General features: G+C 52.2%; 1 protein-coding gene across 1 annotated transcript in view; it reads right to left on the bottom strand.

The window, feature by feature from the left end:
* Nucleotides 1–24,587, bottom strand: part of LOC128504283 (stonin-2-like) — a 29,128-nt gene extending 4,541 nt beyond the window's left edge. The window contains exons 1-9 of the mRNA XM_053474322.1: nt 24,508–24,587; nt 17,216–17,340; nt 16,767–16,934; nt 16,281–16,460; nt 5,345–7,171; nt 4,773–4,975; nt 4,184–4,247; nt 3,571–3,779; nt 560–703 (exon numbers count right to left, since the gene is read on the bottom strand). Coding sequence (XP_053330297.1) covers nt 560–703; nt 3,571–3,779; nt 4,184–4,247; nt 4,773–4,975; nt 5,345–7,171; nt 16,281–16,460; nt 16,767–16,934; nt 17,216–17,285 — 2,865 coding nt within the window. The 5' untranslated portion in view covers nt 17,286–17,340; nt 24,508–24,587. The remainder of the gene's footprint in view (nt 1–559; nt 704–3,570; nt 3,780–4,183; nt 4,248–4,772; nt 4,976–5,344; nt 7,172–16,280; nt 16,461–16,766; nt 16,935–17,215; nt 17,341–24,507) is intronic.
* Nucleotides 24,588–24,912: the final 325 nt, after the last annotated feature.

Here is a 24,912-nt window from a genome sequence, read left to right as displayed (position 1 = left end):
GGGTGACGTCACGAGGCTGACTATATAGTGCTGGCTACAGGCACGGCAGCCATGATAGGGGCAGAGGAGAGCTGCCTGCTGCCCCACTCTGGGGCACATGGACCGAGCACCTTCCCGCCTCTCATAGTAACGAATGGGACTCGGTTAACCCTGTAACGCCCAAAACGCACCCATCACACTCAGCCAGCCACACACGGCCTGCAAAAAGGCATCAGCCCTGGCGGGGTTACATAATGTGCCCCATCTACCCCCCCACCGTGTACTATGAACCCGACAGACACTAAATACCCCTGCGGAAGGGGGGAAAGGCCGTCTCTACTGCAATACTCGAGTCCCAGCACAGGCTGCAGCTGCCCCCGTACTGCTTTATTGCCCCCAGACACCCTGCCCGGCCAGAATAAGGGGTAAGAAAACCCCGAGACAGACCGATGTCCCGCCCCAGGGGGTCCCGGCCGCCCAGACACTCAGTACCCCGTTAGCTGCGGATTAAACTCCCAGCCCTCCTCTCTACCCCTCAAATGCCCCTTTCAGGGGTCGCTAACAGCCCGGGGGTCCTTACCACGGGGTTGGCGCTCGCCGCGGCCGCCATTTCCAACAGTTTAGTAACTGGGGGTATTCCTGCCCTAAATACCCCCTCTGCCCTCAGACCAAAAACAACTACCTCAGACACCCTCCGCCCCTCACCGCGCGGGGGGCAATAAACCTGATACGGTCAGTGGCTGGCACACGCACACCTGCCCCCCGGGGGTACTTAGAGCTAGAGGTAGTGGGGCAGTGGTTTCTGGGGGCCTGCCGGGCGTAGGTTACTGTCCGGTGCAGGGTAGGCTCCCCGCGCTCCTCTCAGCCGCCGCTCTCTCCTTTATATACCGTCACCGAGCTGCCGAGACTCCTAGTTACGGGGGCGGGAAACCGCGCGATAAGAGCGTATAATCGGAGGCGGGGCCAGCTGCGGGGCACCATGGGATATGTAGTCTGAGCGGTGAGAGGCAGGACCTGCAGGCGACATTGTGGTGGGCGGGGAAGGGGCGGGGCGCTTGCCGCAAGAATGATAGGTTTATTTGCCCCGTTTAATTTATAAAGCCGTTTCCTGCTGTTTCTATACACATTATCGGGGCTTTTAGGGCTGTAGAACCCTGCGATACCCTCATACCCAGCAAACATTCTGACCTCCTAGAAGAGAGGGGCATCAGGGGAGGAGATGAGCACAGAGGGACTGGCTACACTAAACCAGGACACTAAGCCGGTATTGAGGTAATGACCTAAACAGTGACCAATATATAAGCAGGTGCAATGAGGAGTACCCAGCCCCTGTGTGGCCCCCTGGACAGTTGCCCCCTCTGGGGTCATGGACGGAGCGGCGGGTGGGGTATCTCTGGCGTGGGGTTCAGGTAACCGTGGATACGGGGCAGATCTGCCTGAAACCTGCAGAGGGATTTATTACAACCTCAGGATCCAGGGGGCTGCCGGTCACCGGCGATTAACCCACTCAGACATCGAAGGGTTAATGCAAAGGACCCGTCCCCAGTGTGTTTTAGAACAAACCCTTTCATTGCTGGAGGGCAGAGAGGAGGATTGATTGGTTCACCCCTGGGGCACCACACGTCACAGACTGCCCGCGGTTACACGCATGTACAGACAGACAATACAGACAGACACACGCATGTACAGACAGACAATACAGACAAACGCATGTACACAGACACACAATACAGACATACGCATGTACAGACACACGCATGTACAGACAGATGCAGGCATGTATAGACACACGTATGGACAGACAGGCAGACACATGCATGTACAGACACACGCATGTACAGACACAATACAGATATACGCATGTACAGACACACACACATGTACAGACACAATACAGATATATGCATGTACAGACACATGCATGTACAGACACACACACATGTACAGACAGGCACACAATACAGACGCACGCATGTACACAGACATACAATACAGACATACGTACAGACACATGTACAGACACAATACAGATATATGCATGTACAGACACATGCATGTACAGACACACACACATGTACAGACAGACACGCATGTACAGACAGACAGACACACGCATGTCACGTCAGCATCACCTCTTTATTTATCAATAAACATTTACATTCCAGAATTACAGTAGTAAGATCCATTAACCCCTTCCCTGCTGCAGTGTGTCCTGCCACAGCGAGACATCCGAGAGCAGAAAGTGTAGCAGAGGAACGCAGGCCGCTTTATTGCGTTCATTTCCCTTTAATGCCTGCACGGCTGGGGGGTCCCCTCTGACCCCCGACGCCCAGCCAAGGGGGTCCCCTTCTGTGCCCCGACGCTCTGCCGGGGGTCCCCTCTGTGCCCCGACTCTCAGCCGGGGGTCCTCTCTGTGCCCCGACGCCCACCGGGGGGTCCCTTCTTTGCCCCGACGCCCAGCCGGGGGTCCCCTCTGTGCCCCGACGCCCACCGGGGGGTCCCTTCTTTGCCCCGACGCCCACCGGGGGGTCCCTTCTTTGCCCCGACGCCCAGCCGGGGGTCCCCTCTGTGCCCCGACGCTCAGCTGGGGGGTCCCCTCTGTACCCCGACGCCCAGCCGGGGGTCCCCTCTGTGCCCCGACGCCCACCGGGGGGTCCCTTCTTTGCCCCGACGCCCAGCCGGGGGTCCCCTCTTTGCCCCGACGCCCAGCTAGTATCCAGCCATGGCGGCGTATAAAATAGTAGCAAAGCGTTTCTTTTGGTTGAATAACCCTTTACAGACCGGCCGCGGCGGCACGGAACGCGGTGAATAACCGACGACCTCCGCCAATAAAGGAGGCGTCCGACGCTCAGCATGAAAACAAGCCGACGCACCGGATAGTGCAAAATCAACCCACAGGATTACCGGAGAGTAAGAGAGACAGGCCGGGGGCCGGGGGGGGCCGGAGGTGTGAAGGCTGCTGCAGAACCTCTTGTGGAGCCGCATTTTGCATCAGAAAACCCATTCAGAATTTACGCTCCACCCCTGTGGCATCGCTCGCCTGACCAGGACTGCGTGGCCCCTGAGGGCCAGTAGAGGCGGCTCATTGGTCAAGTGGAGGGCTGTCAGGAGCTGGCCGGGGGGGGGGTTAAATCACGTAATGGAAACGTTGCAGACTTTGTGCAATAATCTTCACCGCGTTATCTGCCCCTTTATGATTAACGCACAGATTTTACCCTTTTATGCCCCCCCAGGCAGAGCAGAAATAAAAGGCCTTGGATTGCAATTGGAGAAACCACAGTGAGGGCCGTAGAGCTCGGAATGCGCTGCCCCGGGGTGGGGTAACTGCAGGGACTGTGAAGTCGTGGAGGATTTTTGCCCCTTCTGGGTAATAAACTGCCACGTGCTGAAAGGGATCAGAGCTTCTCGGGGTCTCTGGGAGATCTGAACCCGATGGACTCACCGTGAATGCGGCCCCCAGAACAGACGAGGAGCTGAGTCCGGATTTGGCGCGTAATTTTAGGGAATGGAGGGGTGAATAACTACTAAAAGCTCTGCCAAGTGCCCCAGTGCCCCTGCTACCACCACAGGCGGGTTTAGGGCAAACCGAACCCGTTCCCAGAAACGGAAAACGTCCTCAAGCGGCTGAGGAGGCTCCCCCACGGCCTTGGAGTTGGAGCGGGGGTCGTTAACATTAAAATCAGCCCCTCTAATCCCGCAGCGAAGACCCCCTCTGTCTGCTTTACCATAAACAGGAAAGCATTGCTGTGCGGCCACAAGAAGCACAGCGAGGACCAGTACAGGGTCTACGGCTACCGGATCTGCGTGATTAGAATGTAACGCTGCGCATGCACGGGGATCTCATCGCGGACTCCTGTACAGGAAGATACTGCCCAGGGGCAACGTGTATAACCCCTACTCAGCTGGGGGGGGGGAAACGTCGGACATTCCACACAAACACGCTTCCAATGTCGTCGTCGTCGTCCCCCCATCACCAAAATGACAGCCCTGCGGTGTCCGCGGCGCCCCTGATATGTAAACAAGTCCATGGCGGCCAAACGCCCCAAAGTCATTAGGCAGGATGCGCTGGAGCGTCTTTTTGGGAGTCTGGCTTCTTCACCTTCATAGCGGTTTGGACCAGATTTGTGCGGAGTCCTCTATAGGACAAGTCTCCCACTGTCACTCACAATCCCCATCCAGAAATGTTACTGGGCTGCGCATGCACACGGGTTCTCCACATCTTCTCCGTCCATGTCCTGGTTCAGAGACTTCTTCTGCTCTATTTCCACCTATTGACAGAGAGGAAAGAAACAGAATGTAAACACATAGCCCTGGATTAAGTAAGGAGGTGTCTCTTTGGGGAGCAAAAGCACAACTCGCCCTTTATTAATAAACACGTCCTAGTTACTAATAACAGAATGTGTATCCCTGGTGTGCTGGGCATGGCCAGCAGGCGGCAGCATCTTCCCCCGAATACATTGTTTCCTATGGAGGGCAATATTATCACTTAAGTGCATTACACCATAGTGGCCACTAGACGGCGACCGATCAATACATCTATGCCGTTATGGTAGTCACTAGGTGCTTAATCTTTAATGTTATATTAAGGTTAACAGTCTGCATTACATCTGTTTGGCCACTGGATGGCGCAAAAACTGTCAAAATATGTGGCACACAGAGTATTAATGTTAATTTGTTATTTGTGGTACTTTCAATTCAACCATAACCAAGGGGTATTTATCAATAAGTGATATTACAATGTCAAAGCCCTGTATTGGAGTGAGGGTTGCTGTGTCCGCTCCGTTGCATCTTACCTTGCAGTAATAATGTGCTGAGTAATTCACCCACTTCTTGACAGAGCTTTTGCCTTCCAGTGATATGGAGCGCACGGCTACTTTGGAGGCTGAAGCAGAGGGCATGTCAAATTCCACCTCCACATAACGAGCAAATTTTGGGGGGACCTCCCTGTCTGAGCCCAGCTCGAGGTGGCAGTAGAAGCAGTGAGGATGACCCCATACTGAAGGAAAGAAAGAGAAGGACAGGTCAGGACCTGCTGACAGTATTGCCAACCTGCTGTCTGGCAGGGACAGCAAACAAACATTAACCCCCCTCTGCTGCCAAGCCTTCTGACAAAGTATTATAGGGTTAAAGTGGGTGTCTGGATTAAACCCGTCACCCTTACCCAAAATCATGATAAGTGAAGGTAAAAAGGTTAAAGAAAAAGACAAAAGACTTCATATCGGGGACCTGGGGGAGAAAGGGGGACAGTAGTTGGGAAGAAGTCACTTGTGCTATTACAGGAATCATCTCGATAAGCAAATTAAACCCCCCCAAAGGGCAGCCCACATCTAGCAACCCACACATCCAGCATCTCAAATAATCTCACCGGAGTTCTTATCAGGCAATCTGTTTATCCTCCACACGATGGCGCTGTAAGCATGCTCATATTTTGCAGTTCCCAGAGTAACCCGCATGGCCGGCTCAGACCCAGAAAAGCTGGGCGAACCAAAGCTCGCTTCCCTGTTAACCTTTGCTTTCAGAGATTTCTCCCCCAAAACACCATCCCTGCGGAAATAGTTCACCCACTCAGCTGGCACCGGGTGTCGAATGGTGACGTTTTCACAGGGGACCTGCGATAGGCTGTCTCGGTTGGAAGAGAATCCCGAAGACATCACCAGCCAACTCTGTAGTTCAACCTCAGCACCTCGCACACAGGCCAGCGTCCTCAGTGTGAAAGGTAAAGTCTTCTCGGAAAACACCGTCTGAAATCTCATGAGCTCAAACCTGCAGGCATCCGGTGGGGTAAATAATATCGCTCGAGAGCTGTGGAACATTTCTTCATCCACTGACGCATGGAATTGGCACTCGTGAAGTCTCACCCACTTGGTGGTGGTGGTCGGCATGATGTCATGCCTGGAGACAACTTCATTGCCTTTGATGAGAACATCGTTGAGGCCGAGCCTACAGTCGGTCATCCCTGAAATGAAGCTGAGGACATGGATATGAGTAACGATGGAGTGCTGAAGAAGCTGGTTGTCGCCCTTGCTCAAAATGCCACAGAATTCGTCCTTCACGTCCACGGTGATCTCCTCCTCAATGTAATTTTGGTGGACGGTACTGAGATCCACCATGGCTGGCAGCCGGAAGAGGACGTCCTCGATGGCAGCGATAAAACTAATAAAGTCTGAATAGTTTGTTGTCCCCAGCTTGACTACCTGCTCCCTCTCTCCTGCGTGAGTAACCAAAGGCATTGGCTGGTACTTCCGCTTCTCCTTGTATAAAACGCGGTCGATTCGGACAGTGTGAATCCTGCCATTCTCGTCATAGTTCTGGAGTTTGGCATCAGATATCTCGTGGATCATCTCCAACTTAAATTCCCTGAAAGGCTTTTCTAGTCCCTTCTCATAAAACATCTGCAGGAATCCGGCCTCGGTAAGCTGAACGTAGATGGGGCCCCAGTGTCGAGAGGACATGATGTTCTTTTTCTCTGGAATCCTCAACATCATAGCCCAGCCATCCTTCGGCTGAGGTTTGGTAAAGTTCAGACGCGGGCCAACGGGCTCATCGAATTTGGCCGAGTCATCTGGCAGTGTGGGGCTACTGGGGGAATCGGGATCTTCGATTTGAATCTGCTTGAGCTGCTCTACAGCACTGGCTTGCAGGGCCTTCTTTCTGTAGTCCTCAAACTGGTCGGTGTCGAGTTCTTCCGTTAGCATCAAGATGGAGTCTCTTCTTGTTGTGTTTGGATCACTGGACACAGAAGACTGTCGGGAACGTCTCTCTTTCTCCTCAAAGAACGCGCTGAATGGATTGATTGGAGATGGCTGGACATCTTTCAAAGTCTCGTCTAGGAATGGATTGGGAGCTTTAGTCGGGGTGGAATTTAAGGACAGTTGCCTGTGCAAGGAGGAGAAATTAAGCCTTTGAGCTCTTGATAGGTCAACCAGCGAGCTCTTCGGCCTCTCCCTTTTCTTGAAGGACCCGGGGGAACGTAAACTAGAATCTGGGGTCAAAGGGGATTGTGGGCTCTCCGGCAGCTTTTTGGGAGTCTCCTTCGGGGATAGTGGAACAACTTCATCTTCAAAGGTGACCCAACTGGGGAACTGAGATCTTGTAGCCGTATCGCCGTGCCCATTGACTGTGCAAGAGCCGTCTGGCCAGTTGATAGGCTCCATGTCTAACTCTTCATCTTCTTGGAAACATGAGGAGTTATCTGTAGGGATAAGAGGGGGGGGGCGCATGTTAAAATGTGTTAAATACGAGGATTTCTCCTAAAATACCTCTACAAAGTCTACTCCATCCGGTAACAGATCCCGCCAGCGGTTACTCGGAAATATGTCTTGGTAGCACTCACTTTGAGACTCGCCCATCCCTTTTAGCAAAACGCATGAAGATATCTGCTGACGAAAGGAGCTCATACAGCTCAGGGCACCTCAGCTGCTAAGGACTAGAAGTATGGCTGAATGTCATGGGAGTGGTAGCCCACAGCACCCGCCGTACCAGAGGTTGTCCGTCCATAACTGCTTGGCGTAAGAACAGCATTTTTTGGGGACATATTGTGTAAACGTTGTGGTTATTCTCGCCTGGTAGCGAGGGCGGCAGATTCCCAGAGGATGAACGCCGTGACCTCTCCCAGGCGGAATCAGGAAGACTGCGACAGAAGCCGAGACTGCCAGCCCTGATAATAACCACAGAGGAAACCCTCCTCACACTTCACTCAACGAGTGATAGACGCCGGGCCACGAAGACTGTAAACATCCTCATTACCAGGGATCTCTTCCAGCTTCCTATCAGAATTAACCCTTTAATGAGTGCAGGCGAGAGAGAATAAAAGGCTTTTCTATTAAATGCCAATAATCCACCGCTCCGCACCTCTGAAGCCTCGCGTAGAACGCCGGATGCCGTAATGCAGCAGATACTTTCGTTACAATGTATCCGGCCCGCGCATTGCGCTCCTGCGGAGAGTGGAGTCGGGGAGAAGAAGCTGTAAGGAAAGGTTTCCGATGAAACGTCTGGACCGGGGTCTGCCAGGATGGAGACCACCACTAACAAGCGTTGACTTGATTTTTGGTGATGTAGGGGTTAATCTGGAGTCAATATGATGTCAAAAAAACGATGAGCTAATATGACCGACACTTTGGTATGACTGACAGGGCGGGATGACTGACGGGGCGGAATGACTGACAGGGCGGGATGACTGACAGGGCGGGATGACTGACGGGGCGGGATGACTGACAGGGCGGGATGACTGACGGGGCGGGATGACTGACGGGGCAGAATGACTGACAGGGCGGGATGACTGACAGGGCGGGATGACTGACAGGACGGGATGACTCACTATGTCCAGAACTATGTCATTACTTTGGATTCCTGGCCAGAGGACCCAGCGATACGGTCTTTAGAGTAACTCCGAGTACTCTGGGCCAGCGCGTTACTCACTGACAGGAGGGGAGCCGAGCCAAGTGCGGGGAGAGGGCACAGCTGCTCCTGTTCGTAAACCTCGATAGGGGGTCAGCGCCGGCTGGCAATCTGCCCACGCGCTATAAATAGATCGTCAGGTTAACGCAGAGGGTGCCGTGGAGCCGGCGGTACCGACGGGCAGAGCCCACGCACAGCGCGCCATTTTCTGTTTGGACCATTAAACCTCCCCCTTAACCAGAGATTCAGCACCTGCTGTGTTAAAGTATATATCGCGCGTCTTATTATATGTACGCCACCCACGCGTGTGTCCTTAGCGTGTTTGGGTACAGGGGTTCCTCAGCCGTGGGTATTCGGACGACCTTAGTGCCGGCAGTGACGTCCATTTACAACACGGCTCTTCGGGGGGCGCCACTGAATGCTGGATCTCCTCCCCAGTCAGCATCTGCCCCACCTGCCTCAATAAAACTGCTACAGGCCAGGGGTCACCGCGGCTTCTGCCCCAGCCAGGGGGTCACCGCGGCTTCTGCCCCAGCCAGGGGGTCACCGCGGCTCCTGCCCCAGCCAGGGGGTCACCGCGGCTTCTGCCCGAGGGCAAAGCAGGGGCTCCAATCCCCAGCAGACTTTCCTGAGGGCTTTTTTACGGCTCAATGATCTAGAAGCTGAACCCCAAGTGGCTCCTCGTCTCGGGCTGTAAGCGGATCAGTAGCCACGGGCCACGTGCTGCAGGCAGGTAATATCCGACCCTTTCCTGTCTCCTCACCACCTCCATAGATTGTAAGCTCTGCTGGCGAGTACATTTCCAACATTTCAGCGAGGGGATCTGCACCCAGAGACATGACATTTTATACAAGGACACGGAGATTAGGGACAAGGCCACGGGAGGGCCGGGAACCAGACGGTGAGAACTCTCAGCCGACGACATCTCTGCCAACCGCTTCCGTGCGTCAGAACCCCACCGGGAAACCACATCGCTAATCAACGGAGGCACCAACATATTCCACGGCGCCGTACCACGTCCTTAACCAATAAATATCATATATCGGAAACAGCGCGGGGGGGGTGCGAGTTACGGCAGTCATCTCTACGCCTCGTCTGGCCCTCTAAGAGTAAACACTGATCTGAACGTGGCTTACGTGGCTTCAGTAGGAATGCCCAAGATTTCATTTGCATATCAATACCCCCTCTTCACTGGAGCTGGGGGCAATCGCAATGTCTAACCGCGCCCGCTGCCAGAGGCCCCATACCCTGCAGTGTTGTTCGTCTTTGCCCCCCGCGGGACCCCGAGATTCTCCGTCTGTCACGGCAGCCGCTCTGCCAAGAAAGAACAAAAGCAGGAAGCGCGCAGATCCAACGCAGCCGCTATCTCCGCACTTTACCCCCAATCACTGGCCGCTGCCATCAGGGGGGGCAGGGCGGGGAGCCCGGGGGTTACTGTGGGGCAGAACGCAATAATAAAACTGGTTACCCCGGAACAGTTATACAGCCCCTGAGGGGGGTAATTAGGCCCTGAATTCTACCTCCGCTCTTCTCAGCCGACCGGCAGAGATTTCCAGGAGAAAAAAAACGAGAGGGGGCAAAAAAATCTGTGAGATTACAGAATAATAAAGGCATTGCACTGATCCACGGGGCAAATTCCGACTGCGACAGCCCCCAACTGCCCCCTCACGAACCCGAGAGAGCCGTCACGGCAACTGCGTTACTAATTCATCAGAAGGCCCTTTCCTGTGGCACCTAAATGGTTAAAAAGGGCATTTTAATGATATTCCGTTGTTTACAGAGCCAGGAGAAGGGAATTGCCCCTCCTTTGTGCCCCCGCACCCCCCCCCGTCACTCACACAGAGTTACTCTTTGTTACCCAGCAGAAATGTTTGTGCCCCCACACCGAGCGGGGTCTGCGGGCCCTCACAGGGCTGCTTGTGCCGGGGTCGGCTCGGTGATAAACATTCTGTTTGTGGGCACCAGGCTGCACTCGCTCCAAGAGCTAGCAATCCGTATACGAGACAGCAGGCAAACCCGCTCTAAATACCCTCTGTCTAATAAGCTCGTAGTTTCGCTCCATGGGGTGTGGGGCACTAAACACAAAGGAAGGGGTAATATTCCATTGGAGCCTCTCCTCCCAGAGACCGGCCGGGGCAAAAGGGGCAAAACAAAGAACTCTGAGTCTGACCTCACACCTCGTGAAGGGGCGACTCGCCCCGCGGTTCCCTGTTAAGTGAATAAACCCCTGAGAGATTCAAGGCGCGCAAACCGGCTGCCAAACGTTCCAATAGATTGTGAGCTCCTAGGAGCAGAGCCCTCGCCTCCATTACTGTTCACTCTCCCCTATTGTAGCAGCGCTACGGCATCTGCTGGCGCTATATAAACGAATGTAATCGCTCGCAGGGATCACCATTAACATCTTTCCCTGGTGTAACCACCAATGCTGTTTGGTGCAGAAGGGGTTAAAAGACAATTTGCCCCCCGTAGTTACCCCGGCGGGTTTCTGGGGGTATTTTCCGCTCCTAACTCTGTCCCATCCAGCCCAAGGAAAACATCTCAAACTTGTTGGGCTCTGGGAGACAAAGGGTGTTTGAGAGGCTGCGGGATGCTGACAATGGTTACCACGGCAACCACCGGGAAACTCTCCCGCATTCCAGAGGGATCTGGGAACGCCGAACGGGCGCGATTCGGGGCAGAAAAACACAGATCGGCCAAAGGCCCCCCCCCGTGTCAGGTGCCGGCCCGCTGTTACCTCTAAGGTGACAAACACAGAAACAGTTAAACGAGGGCTCCCCGGACGCGCTGTGCACCTATTGTTCCTGCGCAAACCGCACAAAACTGCCCCAGGGGGTAAGATCTGTGGGAACTTGCAGGGAAGCTTCACAGAAATGTCCGGAGAAGATGAGCCCCAGAGACCTGCAGGAGCCCGTCTCGCGTGTGCACGGAGCAGACTCAGCCGGCCGCACCGGGACCCCCGGCTTTACCAGGGATTATGCCCCGTGGGGGGATACGGAGCGCCCCGCAGGAGAATACGGAAGCCGTGCGGGGGAATACGGAACGGCTCGCGGGGGAATGCGGAACACCGCGCGGGGGAATGCGGAACGCCCCATGCGCAGCTTTAGATACTCGTGCAAGTTACAGAAACTTACACCAAATGCACCCAAAACAACTGTCTGCGGGTGGAAGCTGCAGCGTTTGGGGGGCTGCAGCATTTTTTATTTTCAGTTCACATTACTGGGGGTGGTCGGTGAGCACAGTGGTGTAGAGCTTGCTGTGGCCCCTGGCCGGCACCTCGCTGGTCACCCTGCCACCAGGTGCTCGGGTCTCTTCCAGCGTCACCAACGGGAGCTGCTGTCTCTCTGCCGCTTCTCGCCCGTCTCTCTGCAGCTTCTCGCCCGTCTCTCTGCAGCTTCTCGCCCGTCTCTCTGCAGTCTCTGCCGCTTCTCGCCCGTCTCTCTGCAGCTTCTCGCCCGTCTCTCTGCTGTCTTTCTGCAGCTTCTCGCCCGTCTCTCTGCAGTCTCTGCCGCTTCTCGCCCGTCTCTCTGCAGCTTCTCGCCCGTCTCTCTGCAGTCTCTGCAGCTTCTCGCCCGTCTCTCTGCTGTCTTTCTGCAGCTTCTCGCCCGTCTCTCTGCAGTCTCTGCCGCTTCTCGCCCGTCTCTCTGCTGTCTCTCTGCAGGTCTCAGGAAACTCACCTAACCGGTTGTGGGCCGGGAGGCTCCGCATTCCCTCTCATCTGATCTCAAGGAGATGATTAACACTCACTTCAAGCAGCCTTCACCCCCCAGAAGGAGCGGCGTGGGCGAAAATACACAATCTAAATATACCCGCCGGGCACCGTCTGCTCAACTGTGCGACGCCGTACAACAAGCGCTTTAACCCCTTCCCGCCTGTCCTCTTTTCTTTTCTTGGCGACATTTGCCGGGAATTCAGTAAAACGATCAGCAAACTTCTTTCCGAAATGTTTCCGTCTATCCCTGCGGTGCTCGGCTGCAGAGCTTACGCTCCAGCTCGCTGAGGATACCATCTACGATGCCACTGAATGCAGGACTGACAGCACTGGGGGGGGGTGGCTGTGATTAACGCTTTGCCCGCAATCTACCACATCTACCCAGCGCTCACAGACTCTGCCATAGGAGCTGACACTCTACATGCGAGTATAACCCCAGCAGCACCACGCTTCTCTAACAGAGAGATACTCAGTACTCAGCCGGGCTGAGTGTGAACTCCGCACCTCCTCCTCCTAACACAACAAAAAGTCACCTCTGACCCCCATAACCCCCCTCCCCCCACCCGGTTAATGGGACCCAGTACAGCAGAGATCCCAGCGACTGGTTCTGCTGGTTCCGAGCGCGCGGTGCATGCGCCGGACTCACCCTGCGTGCTGGGAGACGAGAGCGCTGCCGGGAGAAGAGAGCGCTGCCGGGAGAGGAGAGCGCTGCCGGGAGAGGAGAGCGCTGTGTGCGTGTCTCAGCAGGACTAACGCAGACTGTCACTCACTGGGAGTTACTGGGCCTTTCAACTGGGTGGGGAGGACAGAGACAATGAGAGACAGAGGCGCATGTTCTGCACCACATACTACAGACGTCCACACGCACCTCACACGGACCCCACACGCACCTCACACGCTAATACATAGAAGAGATTCAAACGTTTCCTGGGAGATTCTTTGCAAAGTTCGTTCAACGAAGTGAAAGAGAAACCAATCGGAGAGAAAACGAGACGAGGAGAGGAGAGCGGGGTCTGAGCACGGAGTATGGATCCACGGGGGCAAATAGGGCAGAGGGAGCTCAGCAAGGAGCCAGTGCTGGAGGCTGTGAGGTCAGAGCGAGTCTCATGCAGCAGAGACTAGACGGGCCGACGGGGGCCGACCTCCTGGCACAAAACAGCAGACGGCACCGACGTCCGACCCAGTGCGGGGCAAATAAACCAGGAAGGGAGGGGAATGAGGCAAAAGCAGAAACAGGAAGCAACAAACTGGGTCCGGGAATCCGACACCCGACAGACTGACTGGCAAACAGACAGAATGACCGACCGGCAGACCAACCGAGTGACCGTCAGACTGACCAGCAGACAGACCGACCGAGTGACCGACAGACAGACCGACAGACAGACCGACCGAGTGACCGACAGACCAACCGAGTGACAGACAGACAGACCGACCGAGTGACCGACAGACAGACTGACCGACTGGCAGACCAACCGAGTGACAGACAGGCCAAACGAGTGACCGACAGACCAACCGAGTGACAGACAGACAGACTGACCGACCGGCAGACCAACCGATCAACCAGCAGACAGACAGACTGACCGCCACACCCACTGACCGGCAGACAGACAGACCGACCAACCTGCAGATAGACTGACTGACCAACCGACCGGCAGAAATACTGACTGACCAAAACACAGAATGACCGACCGGCAGACAGACCGACCGACTGACCGATCGACCAGCAGACAGAAAGACAGGCAGCCTGACCGGCAGACAGAACGACTGACCAACCGGCAGACAGACCGACCGCCCGACCGGCAGACAGACTTTTTCTATGCCGACCAATAAAAGGGATCCTTTCAGATAAAAAACAGATCTGCGGGATTCGGACTCTTACCTGGCGGGAGCTTCATGGCTTCTTCGAGTTAATCCTGAAGGCTGTGGAGTCTCCAGACCAGTCACATGACCCCCCCCCTTTAAGTAAACGCTGAGGCCAACATGTGACCCCCCCCCCCCGGGGGGCTGTAATCTGCACCCAACCTCCGCTCCACACCTGCCGCTCAGCTGCCACATCTGGACTACCAATAAAGACAGAGCCGGTGCTCAAAGAGTTACAGCCTGGCAGGGAAGGGGTAACATATGGGGAGGTGGGGCAATACAGTATGTGGCAACTGTGTGGTGGTAGATAAATGGAACAGCCTTCCAGCAGATGCGGTAGAGGCTGATACAGAGAGGGAAATCATAGGGAGATTACATGAGGCCAGCCGCTCCCCGCTGTCACGTTCTGTCGCTAGAAGGGACTCCGGGGGAAATGACGAGACGGCGGGGCCGTGGGTGACCCATTTACTTACTGAATCACTGGAAAGAACATAAAGACGGCCCCCCTGGGCATCCGCCTCACCGTGTGACGGGGCAACAAGTCCCTGCCCATGGGCTCCCAGCCCCCCTCCGTCCAGTACATTGTTACAGGAGCTGAGCTGTCACCCAGGAGACCCCGCGGACCCCCCCCAACCAAATTCCCTCAGCCCATTCACCAGAGCTGGGGGCCCTCGGGGAGGGAGATCGGGGGCAAACACTGAATAGCCCCACCACAGGGCTACTCTATTAATCCTTTCACTGCCGTGCAAAACACATCCTAATACACCCATTTACCCCCTAATAAACCCATCTACCCCCTAATAAACCCAGTTACCCCCTAATAAACCCATCTACCCCCTAATAAACCCACCTACCCCCTAATAAACCCATCTACTTCCCTAATAAACCCACCTACCCCCTAATAAACCCATCTACCCCTAATAAACCCATCTATCCCTAATAAACCCATCTACTTCCCTAATAAACCCATCTACCCCTAATAAACCCAGTTACCCCCTAATAAACCCATCTACCCCCTAATAAACCCACCTACCCCCTAATAAACCCACCTACCCCCTAATAAACCCATCTACTTCCCTAATAAACCCATCTACCCCCTAATAAACCCATCTACTTCCCTAATAAACCCATCTACCCCTAATAAACCCACCTACCCCCTAATAAACCCATCTACTTCCCTAATAAACCCATCTACCCCATAACAAACCAATCTACCCCCTAATAAACCCATCTACCCCTAATAAACCCATCTACCCCCCTAATACACCCACCTACCCCCTAATAAACCCATCCACCCCCTAATAAACCCATCTACCCCCTAATAAACCCATCTACTTCCCTAATAAACCCAGTTACCCCCTAATAAACCCATCGACCCCTAATAAACCCATCTACCCCCTAATAAACCCATCCACCCCCTAATAAACCCTTCTACCCCCTAATAAACCCATCTACCCCATAACAAACCAATCTACCCCCTAATAAACCCATCTACCCCTAATAAACCCATCTATCCCTAATAAACCCACCTACCCCCTAATAAACCCATCTACCCCCTAATAAACCCATCCACCCCCTAATAAACCCAGTTACCCCCTAATAAACCCATCGACCCCTAATAAACCCATCTACCCCCTAATAAACCCATCCACCCCCTAATAAACCCAGTTACCCCCTAATAAACCCATCTACTTCCCTAATAAACCCACCTACCCCCTAATAAACCCATCTACCCCCTAATAATCCCATCTACCCCTAATAAACCCATCTATCCCTAATAAACCCATCTACCCCCTAATAAACCCAGTTACCCCCTAATAAATCCATCTACTTCCCTAATAAACCCATCTACCCCCCTAATACACCCACCTACCCCCTAATAAACCCATCCACCCCCTAATAAACCCATCTACCCCCTAATAAACCCATCTACCCCCCTAATACACCCACCTACCCCCTAATAAACCCATCCACCCCCTAATAAACCCATCTACCCTCTAATAAACCCATCTACCCCCTAATAAACCCAGTTACCCCCTAATAAACCCATCTACCCCCATAACAAACCCATCTACCCCAATAAACCAATCTACCCCCTAATAAACCCAGTTACCCCCCTAATACACCCATCTACCCCCTAATAAACCCATCTACCCCCTAATAAACCCATCTACCCCCTAATACACCCACCTACCCCCTAATACACCCATCTACCCCCTAATAAACCCATCTACTTCCCTAATAGACCCAGTTACCTCCTAATACACCCACCTACCCCCTAATAAACCCATCTACCCCCTAATAAACCCATCTGACCATGTTGTGGGCGCCTCACCTGCTGACCCCGTCCCCGAGGCATCTTCGCTGGCCGCGTCGTCTGACTGGAGGGTCCGCAGGTCGGTGTACGAGGGGCCGAGGCTGCTGGTGTCATTACACTGCGTCTCTGAGCTGCTCTGTGAGGGCAGATGGGGTGTCTCCGGGGGGCCGCACCCCAAACATTCATATAATGGGGACCCTGAAACGATAAACACTCAAACCTTAACCAGTCCCGGGGCCCGTCTCAGATACAGGAGCCATATGCCTATTCCGCGCATGTCAACATTCCTTCGCTGGAGCAACTGTTACCACCTTTGCCGGGAGGCTGTTCCACTTATCTACCGCTATCTTGTGAGCGGATCGGACACAGAATTCAGACTCAGAACGGATAAAATGACGGAAACTTTTTCCTGATAAAGTGAATTTCCCCCGAGGATCCGAGGCGAACCGCTGGGAGGAGTCCCCGTGTCTGCGCTGACGGGAGTGACGGCCCCCGAGGACTCACCCGTCTTGGCTGCAGGCGGAGAAACGGCCAAAGGAGGCTCCTTGAACTGCACCAAGCTGGGTAAAAGCGCCTGAGCCGGTTCCTGAGATTTGCCTCCATGATCTGCGCCCGAGGACGTGACGCGGGGCAGCTCTGCTGCTCGGCTCCGATGGTCCTTCTTACCGCCATCTGTAACATGATTCACAGGGTTAACATCGACCTCAAATGCCCCCGTACCTCTGCCTGGGGCATTTAAATGTGGGGCATTAGAGCTGACGCTTGGGTATAATATTATTATTGAATATAGCGCCATCATATTCCGCAGCGCTGTACAATAATATTACATTCATGAGCTAAAAACCATGAAGATCAATAAATACCCCTATGTTGTTAGGGGGTATCAGGAAGGTATCGGGGGGTATTGGGAAGGGTTGGGGGGTATTGGGAGGGGATGGTGTTCTTCTCCATACCTTGGAAATCATCATTAAATGAAACCCACTCAGATTTGTGGGCGGCGACTTTTCCGGCCAATGAGGTCATTCTCGGGGGCTCATCCTCACCCAGTCATGCGCAGAGTCATGGCGGGCAGCGGCACCTGCCGGAGGGTCAGAGATTTCTCCCGTTAGAGTCACATGAAGGGTCATAATTAGTACAGGATGAGATTGCGCATCAAACCAAATGTGTATAGCGTATGGCTGTGTATAGGGTGACGGCTGCGTATAGGGTGACGGCTGCATATAGGGTGACGGCTATGTGTGTAGGGTACGGCTGCGTATAGGGTGACGGCTGCATATAGGGTGACGGCTGCGTATAGGGTGACGGCTATGTGTGTAGGGTACGGCTGCGTATAGGGTGACGGCTGCATATAGGGTGACGGCTGCGTATAGGATGACGGCTATGTGTGTAGGGTGACGGCTGCGTATAGGGTGACAGCTATGTGTGTAGGGTACGGCTGCGTATAGGGTGAGGGCTATGTGTGTAGGGTACGGCTGCGTATTGGGTGACGGCTATGTGTGTAGGGTGACGGCTGCGTATAGGGTGGCGGCTATGTGTGTAGGGTACGGCTGCGTATAGGGTGACGGCTATGTGTGTAGGGTACGGCTGCGTATAGGGTGACGGCTGCGTATAGGGTGAGGGCTATGTGTGTAGGGTACGGCTGCGTATAGGGTGACAGCTATGTGTGTAGGGTACGGCTGCGTATAGGGTGAGGGCTATGTGTGTAGGGTACGGCTGCGTATTGGGTGACGGCTATGTGTGTAGGGTGACGGCTGCGTATAGGGTGGCGGCTATGTGTGTAGGGTACGGCTGCGTATAGGGTGACGGCTATGTGTGTAGGGTACGGCTGCGTATAGGGTGACGGCTGCGTATAGGGTGAGGGCTATGTGTGTAGGGTACGGCTGCGTATAGGGTGACGGCTATGTGTGTAGGGTGGCGGCTGCGTATAGGGTGACGGCTGCGTATAGGGTGACGGCTGCGTATAGGGTGGCGGATGTGTATGTAGGGTGACGGCTGCGTATAGGGTGGCGGATGTGTATGTAGGGTGACGGCTGCGTGTAGGGTGCCGGCTGTGTGTAGGGTGGCGGCTGCGTATAGGGTGGCGGCTGTGTATGTAGGGTGACGGCTGCGTGTAGGGTGACGGCTGCGTGTAGGGTGACGGCTGCGTGTAGGGTGGCGGATGTGTATGTAGGGTGACGGCTGCGTAAGTAGGGTGACGGCTGCGTAAGTAGGGTGACGGCTGTGTATATAGGGTCCTGACTGCGTATAGGGTGGCGGCTGTATATAGGGTGACGCCTGCATATAAGCTGGGATCTCCGTCTCACTGATTTCACTCGTTCTGTGGATTCCGGAGCTCGGGGTCATTTCTGGTCACCCGCGGCTCCAAACAGCGAGAGCTTCGCCCTCATCCACCCTCCCTCTGGAGAGAGCGCGTTACATCGCAGATACAGAGCACACACTCTGAGCGCACGCTCACAGTCAGAGGGCACGCTCACAGGCCACGCACATTCTGTCGCTTAGATACCTGTAACCGGCCCGCAGGTTCAGTAAATATTTGTTGGATTTTTGTTGGATTAAAACTCCACAAATTGTCTCTGAAAGCCGTAATTATGTTTTCGGAGAGATTAGCGGAAAATTCTCTGCATTTTTTTCTCTGCGCGTCGCTGGAAGAAACCAGGAGAAAAACCTAAAAATCACACAAGGGGTAAAACAATAAATGAACAAGGATTTTCTTGCACAAAAAAATGTGAAGTTTTATTTTCACGTCACTGAGGATGTTTTTGCCGAAAGCTGCAGGAGTTTTGGTTTAAAAAAGGGGGAAGCGGAGACGTCAGCGACATAAACCAGGGGGTGACCCCTCATAGAGCCAATAACACGCAGGACAATATAATAATAACCTCGCTGCTAGGACTGGATACCGGCTCCCGAGGGGTTAATGCCAGGGCACGGGGAAGGAAGCCTGGAGCAGACGTGCAAGGATCATATAGTTACTGTATATGGGGGGATATATAGTTACTGTATATGGGGGGATATATAGTTACTGTATATGGGGGGATATATAGTTACTGTATATGGGGGGATATATAGTTACTGTATATGGGGTCATATAGTTACTGTATATGGGGGGATATATAGTTACTGTATATGGGGGGATATATAGTTACTGTATATGGGGGGATATATAGTTACTGTATATGGGGTCATATAGTTACTGTATATGGGGGGATATATAGTTACTGTATATGGGGGGTCATATAGTTACTGTATATGGGGGGATATATAGTTACTGTATATGGGGGGATATATAGTTACTGTATATGGGGTCATATAGTTACTGTATATGGGGGGATATATAGTTACTGTATATGGGGTCATATAGTTACTGTATATGGGGGGGTCATATAGTTACTGAATATGGGGGATATATAGTTACTGTATATGGGGGTCATATAGTTACTGTATATGTGGGAATATATAGTTACTGTATATGGGGGATCATATGGTTTCTATATATAGGGGGTCATATAGTTACTGTATATGGGGGTCATATATAGTTACTGTATACGGGGGGTCATATAGTTACTGTATATGGGGAATATATAGTTACTGTATATGGGGTGATCATATGGTTTCTATATATAGGGGGTCATATAGTTACGGAATATGGGGGTCATATAGTTACTGTATAGGGGGATATATAGTTACTGTATATGGGGGATATATAGTTACTGTATATGGGGATCATATAGTTACTGTATATGGGGGATATATAGTTACTGTATATGGGGGTCTATATAGTTACTGTATATGGGGAAATATAATTACTGAATATGGGGGATAATACAGTTACTGTATATGGGGTAATATAGTTACTGTATATAGCAGATCACATGGTTTCTATATATAGGGGGTCATATACTTACTGTATATGGGGGGATATATAGTTACTGTATATGGGGGGATATATAGTTACTGTATATGGGGTCATATAGTTACTGTATATGGGGGGATATATAGTTACTGTATATGGGGGGTCATATAGTTACTGTATATGGGGGGATATATAGTTACTGTATATGGGGGGATATATAGTTACTGTATATGGGGTCATATAGTTACTGTATATGGGGGGATATATAGTTACTGTATATGGGGTCATATAGTTACTGTATATGGGGGGGTCATATAGTTACTGAATATGGGGGATATATAGTTACTGTATATGGGGGTCATATAGTTACTGTATATGTGGGAATATATAGTTACTGTATATGGGGGATCATATGGTTTCTATATATAGGGGGTCATATAGTTACTGTATATGGGGGTCATATAGTTACTGTATAGGGGATATATAGTTACTGTATACGGGGGGTCATATAGTTACTGTATATGGGGAATATATAGTTACTGTATATGGGGTGATCATATGGTTTCTATATATAGGGGGTCATATAGTTACGGAATATGGGGGTCATATAGTTACTGTATAGGGGGATATATAGTTACTGTATATGGGGATCATATAGTTACTGTATATGGGGGATATATAGTTACTGTATATGGGGGTCTATATAGTTACTGTATATGGGGAAATATAATTACTGAATATGTGGGATAATACAGTTACTGTATATGGGGTAATATAGTTACTGTATATAGCAGATCACATGGTTTCTATATATAGGGGGTCATATACTTACTGTATATCTGGGTCATATAGTTACTGTACAGGGGATCATATAGTTAGTGTATATGGGGATCATATAGTTACTGTATGTGGGGGATAATATAGTTACTGTATATGGGGGATTATATAATTACTGTATATGGGGGATGATATAGTTACTGTATATGGGGGATGATATAGTTACTGTATATGGGGAGCCATTTAGTTACTGTATATGGGGGATGATATAGTTACTGTATATGGGGGATATATAGTTACTGTATATGGGGGTCATATAGTTACTGTATATGGGGGATATATAGTTACTGTATATGGGGGGATTATATCTGCATACTGTATATGGGGGTCTATATAGTTACTGTATATGGGGAAATATAGTTACTGAATACGGGGGACAATACAGTTACTGTATATGGGGTCATATAGTTACTGTATATAGGGGATCACATGGTTTCTATATATCGGGGTCATATAGTTACTGTATATGGGGGTCATGTAGTTACTGTATATGGGGATCATATAGTTACTGTATATGGGGGACAATATAGTTACTGTATATGGGGGATTTATATATAGTTACTGTATATGGGGGACAATATAGTTACTGTATGTGGGGGATAATATAGTTACTGTATATGGGGGATGATATAGTTACTGTATATGGGGGATTATATAGTTACTGTATATGGGGGTCATATAGTTACTGTATATGGGGGGATATATAGTTACTGTATACGGGGGGATTATATAGTTACTGTATATGAGGGTCATATAGTCCTTGTATATGGGGGATATATATAGTTACTGTATATGGGGGATAATATAGTTACTGTATATGAAGGATATATATAGTTACTGTATGGGGGATATATAGTTACTGTATATAGGGGGGTCATATAGTTACTGTATATGGGGGATAATATAGTTACTGTATATAGGGATTCGCATACTGCTGTTGCAGTAGCGCAGTACTCTGGCGTTGTACATATGGAGCTAGGCCTGGTGCAGTTTCCATGCCAACTGCTGATGTCAGAGTTAAAGTCCTTGAAATGCAGCCGAAAACATCACTATTTTGGCTTAAATTCAACTAAAAAGGAAACATTTACCAAATTCCGCCTCATGTAACCCACCCAGACCCTGCAGAAGTCACTGTGTTACCCGAGAGCTCGCAATTCACTGACGGTCAGCCCAAAACAGATCTGCTGATGGAACCAGCCACAACGGGACATGAGAACACAATACAAACTGCCCCAGAGAGACGCAAACTGCCCCAGAGAGACCCAAACTGCCCCAGAGAGACCCAAACTGCCCCAGAGAGACCCAAACTGCCCCAGAGAGACGCAAACTGCCCCAGAGAGACGCAAACTGCCCCAGAGAGACCGGACTCAAATGCACACATTTGCCCCACACGGCCCGTTTCCCAGCCGTTCAGCTGATGCTCAGGATTTTTGCCGCAGTTGCTTAGCATTTGGTTTCCATGGTTCCTGTGGCATCCGGCTAACCCCCTCGCGCATGGAACGTCTCAACTGTGACGATTAACCCCTTCAGTGCTAGGCACAGGGTGTGTATGTCGGGGGCCCCAGGTGCCAGACACAAGGTGTGTATATCGGGGGCCCCAGACACAGGGTGTGTATGTCGGGGCCCCCAGACACAGGGTGGGTATGTCGGGGGCCCCAGACACAAGGTGTGTATGTCGGGGGCCCCAGACACAGGGTGTGTATGTCGGGGCCCCCAGACACAGGGTGTGTATGTCGGCGCCCCCAGACACAGGGTGTGTATGTCGGCGCCCCCAGACACAGGGTGTGTATGTCGGGGGCCCCAGACACAGGGTGTGTATGTCGGGGGCCCCAGACACAGGGTGTGTATGACGGGGCCCCCAGACACAGGGTGTGTATGTCGGGGGCCCCAGACACAGGGTGTGTATGTCGGGGGCCCCAGACACAGGGTGTGTATGTCGGGGGCCCCAGACACAGGGTGTGTATGTCGGGGGCCCCAGACACAGGGTGTGTATGTCGGGGCCCCAGACACAGGGTGCGTATATCGGGGGCCCCAGACACAGGGTGTGTATATCGGGGGCCCCAGACACAGGGTGTGTATATCGGGGGCCCCAGGTGCCAGACACAGGGTGTGTATGTCGGGGCCCCCAGACACAGGGTGTGTATGTCGGGGCCCCAGACACAGGGCGTGTATGTCGGGGGCCCCAGACACGTGTATGTCGGGGCCCCAGACACAGGGTGTGTATGTCGGGGCCCCAGACACAGGGTGTGTATGTCGGGGCCCCAGGTGCCAGACACGGGGTGTGATTGTATTGCTTTTACCTGGCTGATAAGAACGTGATAACGTGGGCAGGTAAGCGTGACATTGCGTCCATGTGTGCGTCATGCGTGTGTCATGCCTGGCACTGTGTTCCGGTCGCTCAGCCCATCCAGTAACTGGTATTAAATAGCTGCCAGCTGTCCTGATGTGTCTGAAGCAGTCCTGCCCGCTGTCTTTCTCTTGCAATATTCAGTATATATATATATATATATATATATATATATATACACACCTGTAACCCGCGGCGACGTGCAGCGCGCACGCTCATTGATTGGAGTGTTCGGAGGGTGACCCCCGCGGCTGGATTTATAGATTTGGGCAGAAATTGCTCCGTATTTTTCCCTCGGAAAACAAATCAAGTTTTTCTGCACCAAATACAGTAGTAATAATTTGCCCCCGATAAGCCTCCGTGATTTACCCCCTGTGGGTACAACGAGTAGGACGTCTAATGTGACGACCTATCAGGGGGAGCTGCTCCGGAGTGAGAGCGAGACTTACAGGGGCCACTGCTGGCACTCAGCGGGTGGCTCAGTATATGGGGGGCACTGCCTGGCAGAGTATGAGGGCCCCCTTACCTGGCTCCCAGGGACAGGAGTATGAGTGGCTGGCAGTGATAGGAGTATGAGTTCTCCTTACCTGGCTTGCAGTGATAGGAGTATGAGTGGCTGGCAGTAATAGGAGTATGAGTTCTCCTTACCTGGCTTGCAGTGATAGGAGTATGAGTGGCTGGCAGTGATAGGAGTATGAGTTCTCCTTACCTGGTTCGCAGTGATAGGAGTATGAGTGGCTGGCAGTGATAGGAGTATGAGTTCTCCTTACCTGGTTCGCAGTGATAGGAATATGAGTGGCTGGCAGTGATAGGAGTATGAGTTCTCCTTACCTGGTTCGCAGTGATAGGAGTATGAGTGGCTGGCAGTGATAGGAGTATGAGTTCTCCTTACCTGGTTCGCAGTGATAGGAATATGAGTGGCTGGCAGTGATAGGAGTATGAGTTATCCTTACCTGGTTCGCAGTGATAGGCGTATGAGTGGCTGGCAGTGATAGGAGTATGAGTGGCTGGCAGTGATAGGAGTATGAGTGGCTGGCAGTGATAGGAGTATGAGTGGCTGGCAGTGATAGGAGTATGAGTTCTCCTTACCTGGTTCGCAGTGATAGGAGTATGAGTGGCTGGCAGTGATAGGAGTATGAGTTCTCCTTACCTGGTTCGCAGTGATAGGAATATGAGTGGCTGGCAGTGATAGGAGTATGAGTTATCCTTACCTGGTTCGCAGTGATAGGCGTATGAGTGGCTGGCAGTGATAGGAGTATGAGTGTCCGAATCCCCGCTCCGATCAGAAGCTCCGGGTCTCGCAGCAGCTGAAAGCCTTTGGGTGAAAAGAAGCATGGAGGCCCCGCCCCCTGCTCGATGATTGGCTGCCTTGTAACGTCGGGACAGCCGCCTGCTGTTTTAACTCTTCCTATCCTGGGACAGCAGACTTTACTGGGATTATACAGACGGGAACCGGTATATTTACATACAGCCGCCCAACACCGCACAAAGCAAAGCAAAGGGCCACAAGGGCCAAAAAACCTGTGAATTTACACATTTTTATTAAAGAGGTTCTTTTACTAATTTCACACTAATGAGTGACGTCACCATCTACAGAAAGGTCTTAAAAAGTAACA

The sequence above is a fragment of the Spea bombifrons genome, chromosome 9 (genome assembly GCF_027358695.1).
Source record: "Spea bombifrons isolate aSpeBom1 chromosome 9, aSpeBom1.2.pri, whole genome shotgun sequence".
NCBI classification, from domain to species: Eukaryota; Metazoa; Chordata; class Amphibia; order Anura; family Pelobatidae; genus Spea; species Spea bombifrons.
Note: the sequence above shows the minus strand (reverse complement) of the source record. Positions and strands in the feature narration are given on the sequence as shown.